This window comes from Hippocampus zosterae, chromosome 3 (genome assembly GCF_025434085.1).
Source record: "Hippocampus zosterae strain Florida chromosome 3, ASM2543408v3, whole genome shotgun sequence".
In the NCBI taxonomy this organism is placed as follows: Eukaryota; Metazoa; Chordata; class Actinopteri; order Syngnathiformes; family Syngnathidae; genus Hippocampus; species Hippocampus zosterae.
This window is the reverse complement of record NC_067453.1, coordinates 26,923,756-26,940,788: the sequence shown is the minus strand read 5'-3', so window position 1 is coordinate 26,940,788 and position 17,033 is coordinate 26,923,756. Positions and strand designations below refer to the sequence as shown.

The following is a 17,033-nucleotide window of genomic DNA, read 5'->3' as shown; positions in this document are numbered from 1 at the left end:
AATATAAAAAAAAAAAAAAATGGGGGAAAAATGAGAAACCTTGAGAAGGAGCCACAGATGGGGGAATCCCCCTTCCAGGATGAGCGGGCTGCAATGGAGGTCGAGTGGGCGACATTTGACCACACTACTGTACTATACAATGTGAGTTAAAATGTCATAAAAAATCAATTTAACAGAGGTTAATTCATAAAATTGAACTTATTTGTTTTCCAAACTCATTATTATAGTCATTTGACCGCTTCTTCATGACAGCATTGTGTCAGCTACGACTCTCTGCAACAATTTACATTAATACATGTACCAAAAATGTGATTTAATTATTACATTTGTACTGTTAATTGACTGCGATTGGCTGGCAACCGGTTCAGGGTGTCCCCCGCCTACTGCCCGAAGACGGCTGGGATTAGGCTCCAACACCCCCCGCAACCCTAGTGAGGATTAAGCGGTTCGTAAAATGGATGGATGGATACTGTTGATAGAATGAAAAGTTTATTTTGAGGGGTGAGGGGGGGAGTAGTAGATGCAATGTCATGTTTCAGACACAATATGACAATCATGACTGCCAGTGACTGTCACAACAAACACTGAGCAGATTGTTTGTATGTTTGTATGTACATTACACATTTGCAAATCCAAGAAGGGTTGTTTTTTTTTCTCCACGGCTGTCCGTGTGAGATTGTGCTCGTATAATTAAGCTGATATATAATTGTCAAGTGTGTCAGAGTGGATGTGTTTACCTTACTGTGAAATTCACAAATGAGCTACTTGCATGTTTTTTGGACGGATTTGTGTGCTTTGTATGCCACACTATGGATTAACACCAGAGTGGCACATGGCGTCACGTTTATTTATTTTTTTTAGGGCCAAACACTGAACAGAAAGAATTATGTCAACAGTTATGGTTGCAAGATTGTTTGAGTGAAAACAGAAGATAGAACCAAGTTATTGATGCGAATCATTGTTCAGGGCTAAACACTTTCAGTCCTCACATTGCGTGCAATTTTATTGCAGCACTTTGCACTCGTTCCATGATACAACGGTGAGTGTATATTCAAAAGGAAGCGTTCATTATCATTGTGCAATGTGCGCGCACCAGTGCACACGTGAATTGTATTCCTCTGTACGCCGCTCGTGTATTCTCGTCATGCAATGTTAAGCAAATGCAATATAAGGCAAGTAAAAGAGGATGCCTTCTCTCACAAAGTCAATCTGGCACGCATGTGAGAATATGAAGAATTCATCAGGGCCGACCCATGATTCGGTGCGATTTTCTAACTTATTGATTTCCTTTTGTCCATTATCTGCCAGGCGGCGCGGGCAGAATGATAAAAGCCACGCGACGGCGTATGAATTTAGATAAGACGTTTAAGGCTCAGTGCAGCACAGTCGTACATCAAGTTATTATCCATTGTCAGCTCCCTTCACCTCTTTATCCCCTCACAAAGGGCAGGCGCAATCGAAGGTGTACCTTCAAATCTGCCTTGTCCCCTGTTAAAGGTCTTAACAGGACCATTCCAAGACACTCCTCGTATAAGGACACCCCCCCCCCCACCCAAAAAAAACCCTCAAGCACAACATAGAGACATCATTGGAAGGAGGTATGTATGACTGTTGTGTGTTATGTGAATTCTGATTCTAAAGGGCTCAATAGTTTGTCCCCCCCCGCATCCCAAAAAAAGGTTAGTAGAATTGTGTGATGTTAAAGAGAGACTAAAAACTTTTTTTTTGTTGAATAAAAATGCCTCAGAGAGGCACAGGGATACTACCAAAAAACATGAACAAGAGGCTATCGGGGTTCAATATTATGGCTCTGAAATGATTAGCCTTCCGTGCTACGCAATGCTACACAAAATAATATGCAGTACTACATTCTTACGTTATACTACACTACATTAAACTACACTACGCTTTACTGAACTGTCCTTCACTGTTCTGTGCTATGCTTTACTATACTACTTTACACTGTGCTACGCCATGTTGTGCGATGCTAGGTTACTGACGACGCAGTGCTACACAAGGCTATGAGATGCTCCACTAAACTTTATGCTATGCTACATAACGCTACGCTTTGTTATTGTATCCTACGCTAAAGCAAATCTGCGGCGGGGTTGTCACTTTCTGGACTTGGATTACTATTACAGTATCTGATCTTTGGATTGAGATGTGTTGCAGCAGAGAGAAACAAGCCGTTACAGCCACAAAATGGACGACCCTCAAAACACATCAAATCCCCTATTCGTTTGATTCTACACACTTTTTTTTCTCACACTTTGTATATTAAATCGGATCCCTTTTTATTTGATATCACTGTTATGTTGTTTTTGCTTCTTTGTTTTTATTTGCCTTTGTAAGTCGCCTATAAATAAAATGTATCATTATTACGTCTCACTTGTGTCGCGCTATGCTGCACGATTCCACTTTATGCTCTGCTTTTCTGTGCTATGATATGCCGAGATTAACTGCGTTAAATGACGCTCGTGAAAACTGGGCTGCAGGAAATATTCCACTTGAAGTGAGCCAGGCGCCCAAGTGTTACAATCCAAATATAAACATATATAAAATAAGCCCATCGCCTGGTGTATACAGCTCTACACAATCCTTTCTGTGACACTGGCTGCCTTCTCAATTGTACTAAGCCTTCACAGGCAATGAGTGTACAGAGTGACACTGCCATCTAGCGGCCAGTATTGATATTTCTGCAATTACCAAATCCCTTTGTCGGCGTTGAGTTAATTGTGGCGCTCATATTGACCTGAGCAGCCAGTCACACTGTCAGTTCCGCTTCTGTTATCGTCGCACTTTTCATTGTGGGACCGGAGGGCCTTGAAGAAGCTGCATGAATGCGAATGTCTCAGGGTGCCGCGTCCAACTGTTTACCCAATTCTTATTTACATACCTTGAACCTCGATGATTCATGAGGCTGTCGCAACCGACGACTTGCTCCATAATTTGTTTGCATGGCAACAAGGTGATGCAACCCCACCCCACCGCCTCCCCATCACCCTTAGATATACACTATGCTGATTTCTTTGCTATGGTGCAAGGTTGCACAGATGTGTTTTGTTATGCACATGTATTCTGGACGTCTCCTTGCAGCACTGAACTCCGCATTACACTGAACCGAGTGAGCAGCTATTCACAGATGCTCATAAGCAAAGGCAGTCAATGCATTAATGTTGACACCCTCGTTTCCAAACATCTCACAATGGTATTCCTATGCATGAGCAGCCGTATCCGGGCGCGTGCAGAAAAAAATGTGGTTACTGAACGCCGAAGCTGCAAGGGTTTCCATGTGAAAACGATGGCGGTGCAAAGAATCAGAAGCCTAAATGATCATCTTAAATAAAATCACCAACCAACAGTAATCTAGTTGATTACTGTTCGTTGCCGTTTTTCAGACATTTGTTTTTTTGGTTGCTGTTATGTTATTTAACTGTAATACCATTGTGCAATGTGTATTGATACATTTTAGTATTTTGAAATATGTGTGCCATTTTAGGCAGACTATTGTACTATTGATGGTCATGATGATGTTGAAAAAATATCGAGTGAGGAAAAATAGAACTATACTCATTCATTCATTCATTCATTCATCTTCCTAACCGCTTGATCCTCACTAGGGCCGCGGGGGGTGCTGGAGCCTATCCCAGCTGTCTCCGGGCAGTAGGCGGGGGACACCCTGAATCGGTTACCGATTCAGGGATTCAGAACTATACTCAATTTCTACATTTTATTTTATTGATTGGTGTTTTTTATTGCAATAGAATTTGAAGTTATGCAAACATTTAGCATATTTAGATTTGTTTTCATATTTTTAATGACTTTCACTGCCACCAGATCCAGGCCAACTTTGTGATCATCACAATGTTCTATATATCACATATATATCACAATCTATCTATCTATCTATCTATCTATCTATCTATCTATCTATCTATCTATCTATCTATCTATCTATCTATCTATCTATCTATCTATCTATCTATCTATCTATCTATCTATCTATCTATCTATCTATCTATCTATCTATCTATCTATCTATCTATCTATCTATCTATCTATCTATCTATCTATCTATCTATCTATCTATCTATCTATCTATCTATCCTGCATTGAACAAGTGTAATACATAAAATGGCCGTTAGATGGTAGCAACATCTTGGCTGCAGTACTCAGTTGGTTCAAACTTCAACGAAGAAGAGGTGCCAGCAGAGCGTGTCGCGAAATTCCCATCTAGAGCAAATATTCTACTTTTGGTAAATATTTGGTTTTGAGTTATACTGTAATTCTCAACCCTAATAGGAACAAATGTATAGTGTATTTTAATCATCGCAGTGAAATATTAATAATATGGCCAGATGTAAACTAATAACGTGGGTCGGGTTTACATCGGGGAGACGCTTACCGACCTACATGCGTGCTTCGATGACAGTCACTCTTGTATTGTTTTGGTAGCGGGAGAAAGGCGTCACATTTGCTCACTTTCGGCTTCCGTTCACGCTTTGTAAGGTTAGTTTTATGATTTTTGCCTGTGTGTTGGATATTGTTCCACGAGACGCAGCGTTGGGTGCACGATAGCAAAAACGTAATGTTCCACGGTCGGCACCTTGCTAAAACAACGCTAACGGCACCGCTAGCTTGTTGGCTCGCAGCTCGATGCTAACCGAACGGTGCTTGTTGTCTTATTCATGTAATTAAACAAGTACCGTTAAAGTTTTGCGTCTGTCAAAACCATCGCGTACATTTTTGGGGGACGGGCGCGACGCTGTTACGTGTTCGTCTTTCGTCAAAGATGACCAAGGTTAATAGCAGCTGTCACGTCATCAACCAACTAATTGAATGTTTAAGTTTGTCACTGGTTAAAGACTTTGAGCGTTGCATGCTGTGAAAATAAACACACAGTGACGTACGTTTCATCTCCACTCATGAAACCTTATATTTGAGAAATTGATCTCTTTTCTCGTGCTCTTCCGAGCTCCATTGACTATTACTTGAGTAGGCAGTTGACGTGAATTCCTAAACCGATAAAATAATAATGTTCAGGTTTACCGTTTACTGTCAACCCGTACTAATATTGACATAGTGACGTCAAATGAAACAATGATTAAATCCACCGCATAACTACCTATAGACTTTGGGTGGTGCATCACGGGCTCCAACCAGAAGAGGGCAGTGCGGAATAAAATACAGCAAACCCCATCCCAGGTGTGTCAGGAAAGTTTTAGTACTGGGTCATAAGTAGTTCAAACCCAAACTACTAGTTTCTCCTTTCTGAGTGGTCCACACCATCAACCAGAACTTCTGAAACGGGATCCTGCAGTGTTTGTTTTGTTCAGCGCGCAAGAAATAACGAGATTCCGGCAGGACAACGAAGGACAACACACCTGCTCACAATGACATGAGCATCTAATATTTCATGCCAAGAAGAACATTGGTGTGCAGAGAAATGCCCCAACTCACCCAATTTGGCTCTGATGATGACCCCGAACCCCCCACCCCCCCCTGCCCGTTTACCCAGCTCAACTGGGTCTTTATGGGGATCCCCAAAACATTCAGAAAATACTAGGATGCAAGGAGCCACTCTGACATTCTTTATCAAACATATATAATAAATACAGAAAGCCTGAATAATTCATTCACAACTCTGAGAAAAGTGAGGGTAGGAAATTGCAAAAAAATGTCGGGTCAAGAACCCTTATTGGACTTCCCCCACCCAAAAGTAATATTTGGAGTAGATTTTCTCATTGCTCATCTTGACTTTATCTCCCACAGTGTTTAATGGCTCGAGGCAAGAATGCCGTCCAGGATGTTGACACTCACTTCCTGTGCGGTGACGTGGCCGGGTTCAAAGTTTCAAAGGATGTCGCATTGTTGAGTTCTGCAGAGTTTAGTCCGTGCCCACGCATATTTGTACTTTCCAATCCAGCAGTTGATTAATATTTTGTTTTCTGTCAACAAAGAAAATGAGGCCGGCTTGAAGGAGTTTGCTTGTAATCGCCCTTTTATCAGGATGGAAAATAAATGTCAAAGTTTGGCTTATCTGGCTCCCCCAGATGGCTCGGGCTTTACTGTGACAAACGTTTCCAGATGGTACACTCAGCTCCTATTGTCAGATGGGGGTTGGGGGGTGCATCATAACTGGTCACTCTTGTAGAAATTCTATTCTTCCTCGTCTGCAGGATTCAAAGTCATGGATGAACAGCAGTCGTCTCCCACGGCCAATACGGAAAATGCCAGCCAGAGAAACGGAGATGAGGTACGAGTTGAACCAGAACAATAGAAAGCATGCATGCGATTTTTATTTTATTTTTATTTTTTTTGTCTTGAAATGCAAGCAAAGAATTACAGAATTGTGGCTTATCATCTCAGAAGACACGACGTGCCAACTGGACCAAGGGCAGGAAGAGGAAGAAGCCCATGAAGGACAGGAATGCGCCCAAAGCGCCTCTGACGGGCTACGTTCGCTTCATGAACGACAGGCGCGAGCAGCTGAGGGCCGAGCGTCCGGACGTGCCCTTCCCGGAGATCACCAGGATGCTGGGCAACGAGTGGAGCAAGCTGCCGCCTGAGGAAAAACAGGTAGGAAGCCAACACCAAAAAAAAAAGAGAACGCCGACATCGGGATTGAGACCTCAAGAGTCGAGCGAGTCCAGCCGGAACCTCTGTTCCAGCCGAGTTGCAGCAGAAGGCGGGGCACACCCCTGACTGGTCGCCAGCCACAGGGCACATAGAGACAACCCTTCCCACGTAAGGATGGGAGCAGATAAAAAATGTTACCATTTCGATTATTATTATTATAGATGCTGCTTATGCATTCTATTCCTTATGGATTTTCATTGGTTGAGGGAATCAAATACTACATCGGCTTTGTTTCATTTAATTCTTCGTATCTTCTACTTTGGACTAAAGATACAGCATATTCAGTATGCACTCATAATCTGTCATACATATAAGATAAGATAAGATATCCTTTATTCGTCCCACACTGGGGAAATTTACAGCCTCCAGCAGCAAGAATGTATGTAGAAAGAAGAAAGGAGGAAGAGAAAAAAAAACAACAAACATCTTTCAATTAAATACAATATGAACACAAATGGATAAATCGCAGTACTATTTACAATTTTCCTTCACATTATATATTTCATATACCGTTTATTTAAAAAAAAATCACTGGAAAATATTGGACTTTCCGGCTAATATGTGGGAATATTTGCGGTGCTCCTTTTGAATTTGCCTCCAGCCAAAACTAATAATTTAAAAAATTTGACGTACGCAGCGATATCTGGACGAAGCGGACCGCGACAAGGAGCGCTACATGCGGGAGCTGGAGAAATACCAGAAGACGGAGGCGTACAAGCATTTCACCAGGAAGGTCCAAGAGAAGCAGAAGGGCAAGCGACAGAGAGGCGGTGAGTGAGGGCTCGACTTCATTTGCCGCCGGCTCCTGATTTGAACAGCGGGGGAAGTCACAAGTCAAGTACTAAATAAATGCTGGTACTAAATCACAGAAGATGCTTAAATGGCCTTGTGACTAGCTTGTCCGCCCAGTCTATTTTTGAAATGGATTTATTTGACTTTTCTTACGCACACAAATTGCACCCAAAACTTTGAAAGCTCTGGCCAGGGGAAAGACTTCCTAACACTTTTTTAGCATACTACGCATGTAGACAGGAAAACCATCGTTTGTTTTTTCTTCTTTTTTTTTTTTCTTACCGCTTGCTTTTTTTCTTCAGAGTTCAGTGAGTCCGACTTTTTTAAAAATACAATGTTACGTGAACAAAAATCGAAGATTCTGTTTTTCTGCGTTCATCACAAAATTCACGACCCGAGGCAATGCAACCTGCAAATTTATTCTGAACGATGTCAATACACGACATGTAATTCTCTTTGTTTGAGGTTTAGTTTGACGGTAAACTTCAAAAGGGAGTGGCAATAACGAGCTTGAATTGAATTTATTTATTTAAGAATTGCTGTTCAATGAGTTGTAGCACTTGTGTACCAAATATTTGCCAAACAAAAATTCTCTCTCTAAAATTTCGATTTTGGGTCACTCTTACCTCACGGCGCCACTGCACATGAAAAATAATTGAAAGTGATTTCATTTGTCACATTATTAACAAAATGTCAAAATCAGGCAAGTTCTGGCGTACATTTGAACTTTTGTTTCACTGCTAAGGGAAAAAAAAAGAATACTTTAAAAAATTGACGTGATGAGTCACCCCCACACCCCCCAAAAATATGACTGTCAAATCAAAGTTTGGGCTGTCAGAGCAGTGGATGGAGTGTTCTGGATGACATTTGCTCCCCTGGGTCAAGAGTGAAAGCTGGCTCCCAGTGACGGAAACATGACTCATCTGTTGTCCTCTTTCTTCATTGCTGTATTTTTTTTTTCTTCTTTTCCTTCCTCACCAGATGTCGGGAACCCGGCGGCCAATGAGTCTCTGCACGAGGTCAGTGCCTCTTTCCTGGCCCGTCAAGGCATCAATATTGCATGGAGTTGATCGGAATGACACTTTGGGGTTCGGCTCTTGCGGGCTACTACTCGGTAGCCGGGATACGTTGTAGTTAGAATAACATTTCAAGTTATAAAAATGTAATTTGTCTTGTGTCAACGATTGGTGCGTGCTCCCTCCAGAGTGATAAGTAAAGGACGGATTTGAAGTTGAAACCGAACAGAATTTTAAAGTCGCTTCAACTTGTTTTGTTTTTCTCCAGTACGTTGCATTTGCATTTGAATGACAGTTCAGTTGTATTTAACTTTTTAAGTGCGCGTCGCGTTAAATCTCTGTTTGCAAACATAAATAAAAAATTTTGGGACCGTTTTTATTGTGCTCAATGCACTTTGATGGACATTTTTCAGTCCAGAAATAAACGACCTTCCCTTCAAATGCTTTGACCGTATCCCATCAACTGTTTTCACAATTTGTGTTTCTGTTGATCACCAGAAGGAATCCGAGGGCAAGGACCGAACAGTGTTTGACATCCCCATTTTCACAGAGGAGTTCCTCAACCACAGCAAAGGTGAGCAATATACTTATTTGGGCTCAGCTACTTCGCCGGTATCTTTTTGAAGCAGCTCGTTTATAGACTTGCGCAGTATACTTTATGGCATGCCTTTTGTATGTGGGAAAGACGAGCTCTAGTCACCGCACTTCAGACGTTTATTAAGGAACACTCCGAGAACAGTTAAAGAATAAAATGAACACAATCAAACAGTAGCTTTTGTCGGAGAAAGCTTACAGCCAGACACAAACTCAAGCCCCGCCTCCTAAAGACACACAGAACCATAGATTTGCACTATTTTTTTGGGATGTGAACCAAATCTTTGTTTGCTTCAAGGTTTTTGTTGTCAGACCTAAGCTGTAAAAAGTATCTTGTAGGAACTTTGTGTTGCTCTTCGGTTTCAATTGGTGACGGTGTCTTTTGCCTGTTTTGTGGGCCTCGACTGCGCCTCATACACAGTCAAAGTATGCTCTTCTTCTCTCCTGAGGCCGTGTGTGTAAATTTGTCAGTTTGCGTTGAATAATTGAACTACTGAGGACAACTGTTGATGTGTCATGGGCTCAAGATTGATCGATGCCTGCTGTTAGTGCAGCAGTATATTTGTTGAATTCATGGAAAGTGGAGTGTACTGCCTGCATTCCAGTCACCAGCCACTAGGTGGACCATATCTATTAAAATTTTCCCCCTTTACGTTTTTTAACAGATCCTAGTAATTAGTCGAAACGAATTTTCAAAGGGATAAAACTATTTCTAAACTCTCGTCCCAGGAGACTTCCCTGAACCACAAATAGAAGCCAGCGGAAGGAGTCTGCTGCCCTGTCTGTCACACTCTTCGTCTCATACATTCACGTTTTTCTGTAGCTCGTGAGGCCGAGATGCGACAGCTGCGCAAGACCAACATGGAGTACGAGGAGCGCAACGCCGCGCTCCAGAAGCACGTGGAGAGCATGCGCGGCGCCGTGGAGCGTCTGGAGGGAGACGTGATGCAAGAGAGGGGGCGCAACGGTCTGCTCCACCAGCACCTGGACACCCTGCGACAGGCGCTCGCCGCCAGCTTTTCCTCTGTGCCTCTGCCAGGTAACAACCGTGCTGACACTTTGCCTTTTTCGACGGGTGATCACGCTTGGTGTCTTTTGACTTTTGGGGGGGGCGGATACAGCCCCACTGGTCTAAACACGGCATTCTGATTAATAATGCATTAGGGAGATATGAGATCAGCACTCAAATACACCCGCTTTTGTCCATCTCTGAAGGCGGCCATTTTGATGGCTAAAAGCGGGTGCATTTTGCTGCTGAACTCATATTCCACAAATGCAATAAGAATCAGAATGCCGTGATCAAACGAGTGCAGAGGCGTGGAACATACATACAAAAAGAACATTTTTTGTCTTCTTGCACAGCGACACATAACAATGGATCACATGTAACATCATGTGTCATCAACACATGTATCAGTCAAGCGCAACTTGGCACAGAGTTCATCAGGGGAGTGTTTTACAGCCGATAGTTGTTTTTTTTTCTCTCTAAAGGTTAAACCCCTCCTCGTCCTCCACCAGTTTCCTACACTGCTCCCACAGCAGTTGGCACCGTTTCCCATGGGCGTGGAGGCGAAAGATTGATTGGGCTATCCGCTGAACAAAATGGTGTTCTATTGAAGGCAGCATTAGGTGTTTACTTGCACATTTCCCTTTTTAAATATATTTTTCATGTTGTTGAGCAAACCCCTCTGTGCCAAAGATGACGTCAGTAAACAAGTTGAGGCAACGCTTGACGTTGCTCAGAACAAGAGCTTCTGCATCCTGCGGCCTTGGTGTTTCTACACGCGTTTATTTTTTAATCTCCTTCGTCTCCTTCGCTGGCCTGGTTTAAATCGATAACATCTGTGTAAAAGTCTCCCGCCACATAAATTGTGACCGTCATCACCTCTACAGGCAGCGGAGAGATGCCCACACTGGACTCCATCGACTCGTACATGAAGAAGCTGCACAGCATCATCATGAGCAACCCGCAGGAACACGACAGCCTCATTAACACCGTGAGAGACCTGGTCAACCGTTTGGACAGGTAGGACTTCATGTTTGTGACAACCCTGGCCAAGTTAAGTCACTTCTGCAGAAGACGCAGAAATAACAACGATAAATGGATGAAAACCCTGACGGTAAAGTTAATATTGTAAATAGGAAAGGTCTCCCTGTATTTGTTAATAACCGGGCTACATCCTGTTTCACAATGGATCTCATTTTGTCTGTGGTGCACATCCTCTTGTGTTCCATTCATGATGTAGTGAATCAAATGCAACAAAGTTTTATCTGGATCTGCACCACAACTGAATTGCAAAGGAAGCGAAAAGTAGCAAAATACCTCCCCAAAAAAACTTTTTTTTTCACTTTTATTAATTAAAATTACAAACTAAACACCAAACATTGTTTATGTAAGGCCAAAATATAGTGAACAAATCCCTGTTCATATGACTTTTTTTGGGGGGCGGGGGGGGCTTCAGGTGTTATATGTGAACATTTTAAAAAATGCCAATGGGCTTGTGTTTCATCCCAGATAATTGCTGCATGTTCAAGTGGGAAGTTGGAGAGAACCACATTGATCGGCACATTTATCTCTCCGCCAAAGTGATGAAGATGATGTAGCTCCTCATATTTATTTCTCCTTTTTATTTTATTTTTTTAATGTGTCACTTTATGGATCTGGCCTCAGTTCTGTCAGTGAAACACTTCAATGTTGTGAACCGGTAATGTGTTGCCAGAAGAGAAAGTGTGCATGTTTGTATTCTGACAAAAAAATAAATATTACTTTGTGCTTCATATTTTGTAATGCTCTGTTGTGCCATTTATTTTCTGTGCGTCTGTGTTTGTACAAAAAAACGGTTGTGTTTTCAATAAACATTTTTAAAAAGCGGAAATGTACTCTTTTTTTTAATTTTTAGTTCAATATGGTCCTAAATTTATGCATGACTCAACAAAGAACTACCAGCAAAACCACTTGGAAAAAAAGGAAGAACTTCACTTGTAGTGTATTACTGTGTTTGTTTTTGACTGAACATTATGTGGCTTCCTGTTTTCATTCAACGCTGCCCCCCCCCCCCCCAATCCACACTGCCAGCTGAAACTTCCCGTCTGCGAAGGCCACACGTGTCACAACTCTTGTACACGACGACGACTCGAACACATGCCCTGGCCAGCCCGTCGGCTGCCGTTTGTCCGTTACAACAACTAAAGTGGCTTCTTGTAAAACAAAGCACGGCTAATACAACTTAACGTATGTCCGTTAAATGCTAAATCAATACGATTGTCGACGCCTCTCTTTGTAAAATTTATCGACCGAGATATCACCGTCATTTTTATTAGTTATTTTTTGCTCTTCTGATAGCAACCCTGCCGCACATGCGCAGTAAGCCGGCACCCAAACAAGTCGAATCAGGAACTTTAACGAGCTTTGCTGGAGCCCGAACTCGAACCGCAGCATGTCAAAAAAATAACGTTAATTAAAAAAAAGAAAAACGTTTTAAATAATATTTAGTGACGCAATAGCACACGTTGGATTCCACAGCAGTGAATTTAAGCGAATCACTCGGTGACAAACGTTCATTTTGTGGCATGTGCCCGGGAGGCGCGTCTCTTTCACGTTTTAAGACAAAATGCCACGGCAGTTTGCATTGCATTCTTTTCATCGCCTTTCCCATTATGTACTTTCTGGCTATACAAGCCTTTCACCTCCACGCCAACTCTCATAAGTGGCAGAATGCTCGAGTGACGACGTCTCATCTATCCCAGTCGCCCGTTTCTGTCCGCCCACAAATGAACGGCATCCTTCCTCCCGCTGCATCCTTGGCAGCCTTCCTTGACGTTTGGGGTGGAGGCCCGCCATGACAGCACTAGGTCGCCCCTTCAGCCAGAGAATTTTACACTCGCGCTGCAAGAACGAGAGATACCGCCGCTCGTTCCTACTGACAGCTGTCAGGCTGCTGAAAATAATAATATTCATTCATTCATTCATCTTCCTAACCGCTTGATCCTCACTAGGGTCGCGGGGGTTGCTGGAGCCTATCCCAGCTGTCTTCGGGCAGTAGGCGGGGGACACCCTGAATCGGTTGCCAACCAATCGCAGGGCACACAGAGACGAACAACCATTCGCACTCACACCTAGGGACAATTTAGAGTGTTCAATCAGCCTGCCATGCATATTTTTGGAATGTGGGAGGAAACCGGAGCACCCGGAGAAAACCCACGCAGGCCCGGGGAGAACATGCAAACTCCACACGGGGAGGCCGGAGCTGGAATCGAACCCGGTACCTCTGCACTGTGAAATAATAATTATTAAATGATGTGAAAACAGTTGTAAATAGCACTGCGACTTATCCATATTCGTATTTACTGTATATTGCACATAATTGAACGCTGTTTGTTTTTTTCTTCTTTCTACCCACAATCTTGCTGCGGTAGACTGTATATTTCCCCAGTGTGGGACAAATAAAGGATATCTTAATCTTAACTGAGTTGCCTGGTGTATGAAATGTGCATTTGAAATAAAACTACCTTGCCTTGCCTTATAGCAAAATGTTTTATGATTTGAATACATCTTTCCATGAAATTAAATTTTACAATTGTCTATAATTTCCAGAAACAACATTTAACAGAAATGTATATAAGTCATCTTGCTAGCTAAAATGACAATTCAATGTCAACGTTTGGAATGACTTAAAACACAACCATATCTTTTTTACTCATTGCAGTGACATTTTATTTTTCGTACATACAAATTTTTCCTCTTATTGGTTTCTACATCCCTACTTGACAGCCGATCAAACTGGAACAAAGATGGGTCTGGCGTCAAGTCTTTGAGCTAGTTCCAGTTTTGCCTACATCATTAGGCCCGCTGTCTATTTCCGCCGAGAGGTACTCGAGAGTTTATCATTACACAGCTGACTTCCTGCCAAAACTGACTCATGCTGCCAGACATCTCACATCTTTTGGAGTGGCCCGCACCTGCATTGTGTATTTGTATTTGGCTGCGACTGCACATTCTGTTGATTAGAAGGACATTTCACATGCATGCCCTGCTTTGTTTTCAGCCTTCTTGGCTGTGCTGTCACTAGCATTCCTCTGAGGCGCTGTTCAGAGCAACCCGAAAAGAGTTTTTAGCCTGCTAAAAATATTTGGTCCATGTTGGACTTCGCCATTTATGACATAGCTTTGCCTTATCAAAATCTGTGTGGCCTAATTCTGACAAACACCGCTTAAGGCTAATGAGCGGGATCGGAGTCACAGTGTTGATTAACCATTGAACAGATATTTGTGTTAAAATGATTTGCGGTCCAAATTTTTTGGATTACAAGCTTGCTCACAGAACAAATAAAATCCCATGTCATGGCACCACTGTATACTGTATGTATAAATTAATAATAATAATAATTTAAAAATACAGATTTTCTTTCTACAAATTTAGAACCAAAAAAAATTCGCAGATGTGTCCATTAAAATCAGTAATTAATTTTTTTCTCAAAATCTCCATCTTAAAATTTGTGTTTTTATCTAAATCTGACAATTAATGTAGATGACATTTTTTAATAATCTTCTGTGATATAATAATCTATAAATCTATAAATATAAATAATCTCAGTTTTATGTTAATTTACATTTACCCAACGGCTGCGCATAATTTGCACATTGTGTGAAAAGGAGTACTAGGGCCGAAAATATAATTAAGAAAATCCTAGTTAAAAGAAAAATGTTATTAAATGACAACAAAATCAGAATATTCGCAGAAGTTTCTAGAAAAATCATCCACACATGGAGTTGACAGATTCATCAACCTGTTGTTATTTTAACATTTGTCTAACTTTTATTGTGCTCAGTGAAAGAGTAAAATGTGAGTCGGGGTCATTAAATATTGTTTGACCCATCCGGCCTGAGAAAGTCATCGACCGGTGGAGTGCGAGAGGAGAAGAGCAGAGAGGAGGAGGAAACAATGTTTGGAATTTGCTTACAAAAAAAAAAGAAAACTTGAGTCATTCCCACATGTCACGCTCTGGCTGGAGGTTCCGCCCCCTTTTGCTCTTCCAAGTGTGCTGCCTTCACATTCACCATGTTTTTTTCAACATCCACCAAAGAAGTACGTTTCTCTAAAATGTTTTATTATTCACTCCAAAACACAACAAAAGGATAACGACTGGGAATGAACGAGATGGACATTCACCACTATTTTCCTGTCTCTTCCCCCCACAGCATGAAAGGGGATTTCCCCACCAGTGATAATCGTCTCTTTAAGGCACAAGGTCTGAATTTCAATGAATGAGCAAGCTGCATTCTCCTTTGGATAATGCCTTTGCCTAATAAGGAAATATAGAAATGTGAGTTAACATATAATTGGGTGTCTCTCAAATGCCTGCTCACCCACAAACTGTGAAATTAAATGGTCGAGTAAATATTTAGTTACTTGCTTATTTCTGAAAATGTGGCTTTTTTGTTTGGTGACTATGTGAATGACTAATCTTAAAGGCCAAGTGTGAAGTAATTTTATGAAATGCCAAATAGGGTCACAACGAAATTACTTAAACATTGTCCACCAAATAAAGCATGAAAAAAATCATTTGTATGTTGTATATTTGACAAAATTATCGATTTTCCGAAGTTCCAGCCTGAAAGGGGCGGAACCCGGAAGTAAACGTCACATGGAGGACGATGATGGCAAGTCTCCATAAGGCCACATGCAAAGCAATTCAAACGACGATTCAAACAGCGATACAAGCGATCGATCGAGCGCAAGTGAGGATATCCAAGTTTTTGAAGAGTTGGATGAAGAAGAGGAGGTTGGAATTTTACATGTTGGACCTTACATGTACGAGCCAGACGCTAATCAGGATGCAAACAATGTGCCCAGACGACCTGACATGGAATGCAGACAAGCCATCAAGATTGGTAAGATATAGGCTGGTATTATTTTTATGATTTGAAGATGCAGGCATGTGTACATAATTTTATATTTTTGTCTATCTGATGACATTGTTTAAAAAAATAATCAGACTTCATGTTCAAGCAATTAGCCTACTCGGTACTTGAGCATTCTTTTTAGCAAATCATTTTTTGACTTGTACATGAGAGATTTTTGGAATTACTTTATAAAATTTGTACAGCATTCCATCCATATCTATATATATATTGCGCGTCGTCCCGCACGCGGTCTGTCCTTCCGTCTGTCCCTTTTCAAAACGTACCTACTTCACCGCGCCGCTGCGCGCCGCCACTGCGCGCCGCCACTGCGCGCCGCTCAGGCAGTGGCTCACTACGATCGCGCGGGCATCTTGGCGAAAAAATGTTGTCTACCCACAAGCATTGCAATGAAATTGTTAGTTATTTAGTAGAGCTAAACATCTCTTTATTTTCGCGATAAGCAATGAAGATAAACAAAAAGTTGAACCAAGCAACAACACTTTTGTGGGCCGAAGGCCCACCTTACCAGCCTTCCGCAGGAACTAGCTGATGAGCCGCCCGGAGGGCGGCGAACCACCACCTTACCAGCCTTCCGCAGGAACTAGCTGATGAGCCGCCCGGAGGGCGGCGAACCACCACCTTACCAGCCTTCCGCAGGAACTAGCTGATGAGCCGCCCGGAGGGCGGCGAACCAGCTAGTACTTGTATATTTTGATTCAAATGTTTTCATAAAAAACAGAATTATTGATTGATGGGTATAGAATCAGAATCGTCTTTGTTGGCCAAGTATGTAGAAGACACAAGAAATTTGTCTCCGGTATAACACGCTGCATTAGTATCATCATAAACAAGTACATGACAAATAACTATGGCAGGACATTCCGTAATGTAAGTGAACCGTAGTGCGGTGCTCCCACACAGTGACAACTGTGAGCAATACACTTGTTCAATAAAATTTATGCTCATGGTGTCATCGCTCAGTATTTTACCTTTGTAATTTTTTTTTAATTTCAGGTGTACTTGTGGTAAATGCCAGCAATTGCCTACAGCATTCGAATATGTTTGCTGCCATGAAATTCAAGGAGGAGT

The 17,033-nt window shown here is 42.0% G+C and overlaps 1 protein-coding gene across 7 annotated transcripts; it reads left to right on the top strand.

Annotated features, from left to right (window-relative positions):
• The first annotated feature begins 4,150 nt into the window (after positions 1-4,150).
• hmg20a (high mobility group 20A) lies at positions 4,151-11,910 on the top strand. 7 transcript variants are annotated; one of them, XM_052062187.1, is made up of 9 exons: positions 4,151-4,256; positions 6,180-6,256; positions 6,370-6,579; positions 7,277-7,409; positions 8,413-8,450; positions 8,946-9,021; positions 9,865-10,080; positions 10,935-11,067; positions 11,557-11,910. In XM_052062187.1, the coding sequence occupies exons 2-9, from the start codon at positions 6,191-6,193 to the stop codon at positions 11,558-11,560; spliced, it is 876 nt and encodes a 291-aa protein (XP_051918147.1). In that variant the 5' UTR covers positions 4,151-4,256; positions 6,180-6,190; the 3' UTR covers positions 11,561-11,910. The 7 variants fall into 7 exon arrangements, with proteins under 7 accessions (XP_051918147.1, XP_051918146.1, XP_051918143.1 ...); XM_052062186.1 differs by having other exon boundaries at positions 6,336-6,579; positions 8,949-9,021; XM_052062183.1 differs by having other exon boundaries at positions 6,336-6,579.
• The last annotated feature ends 5,123 nt before the right edge of the window (positions 11,911-17,033 follow it).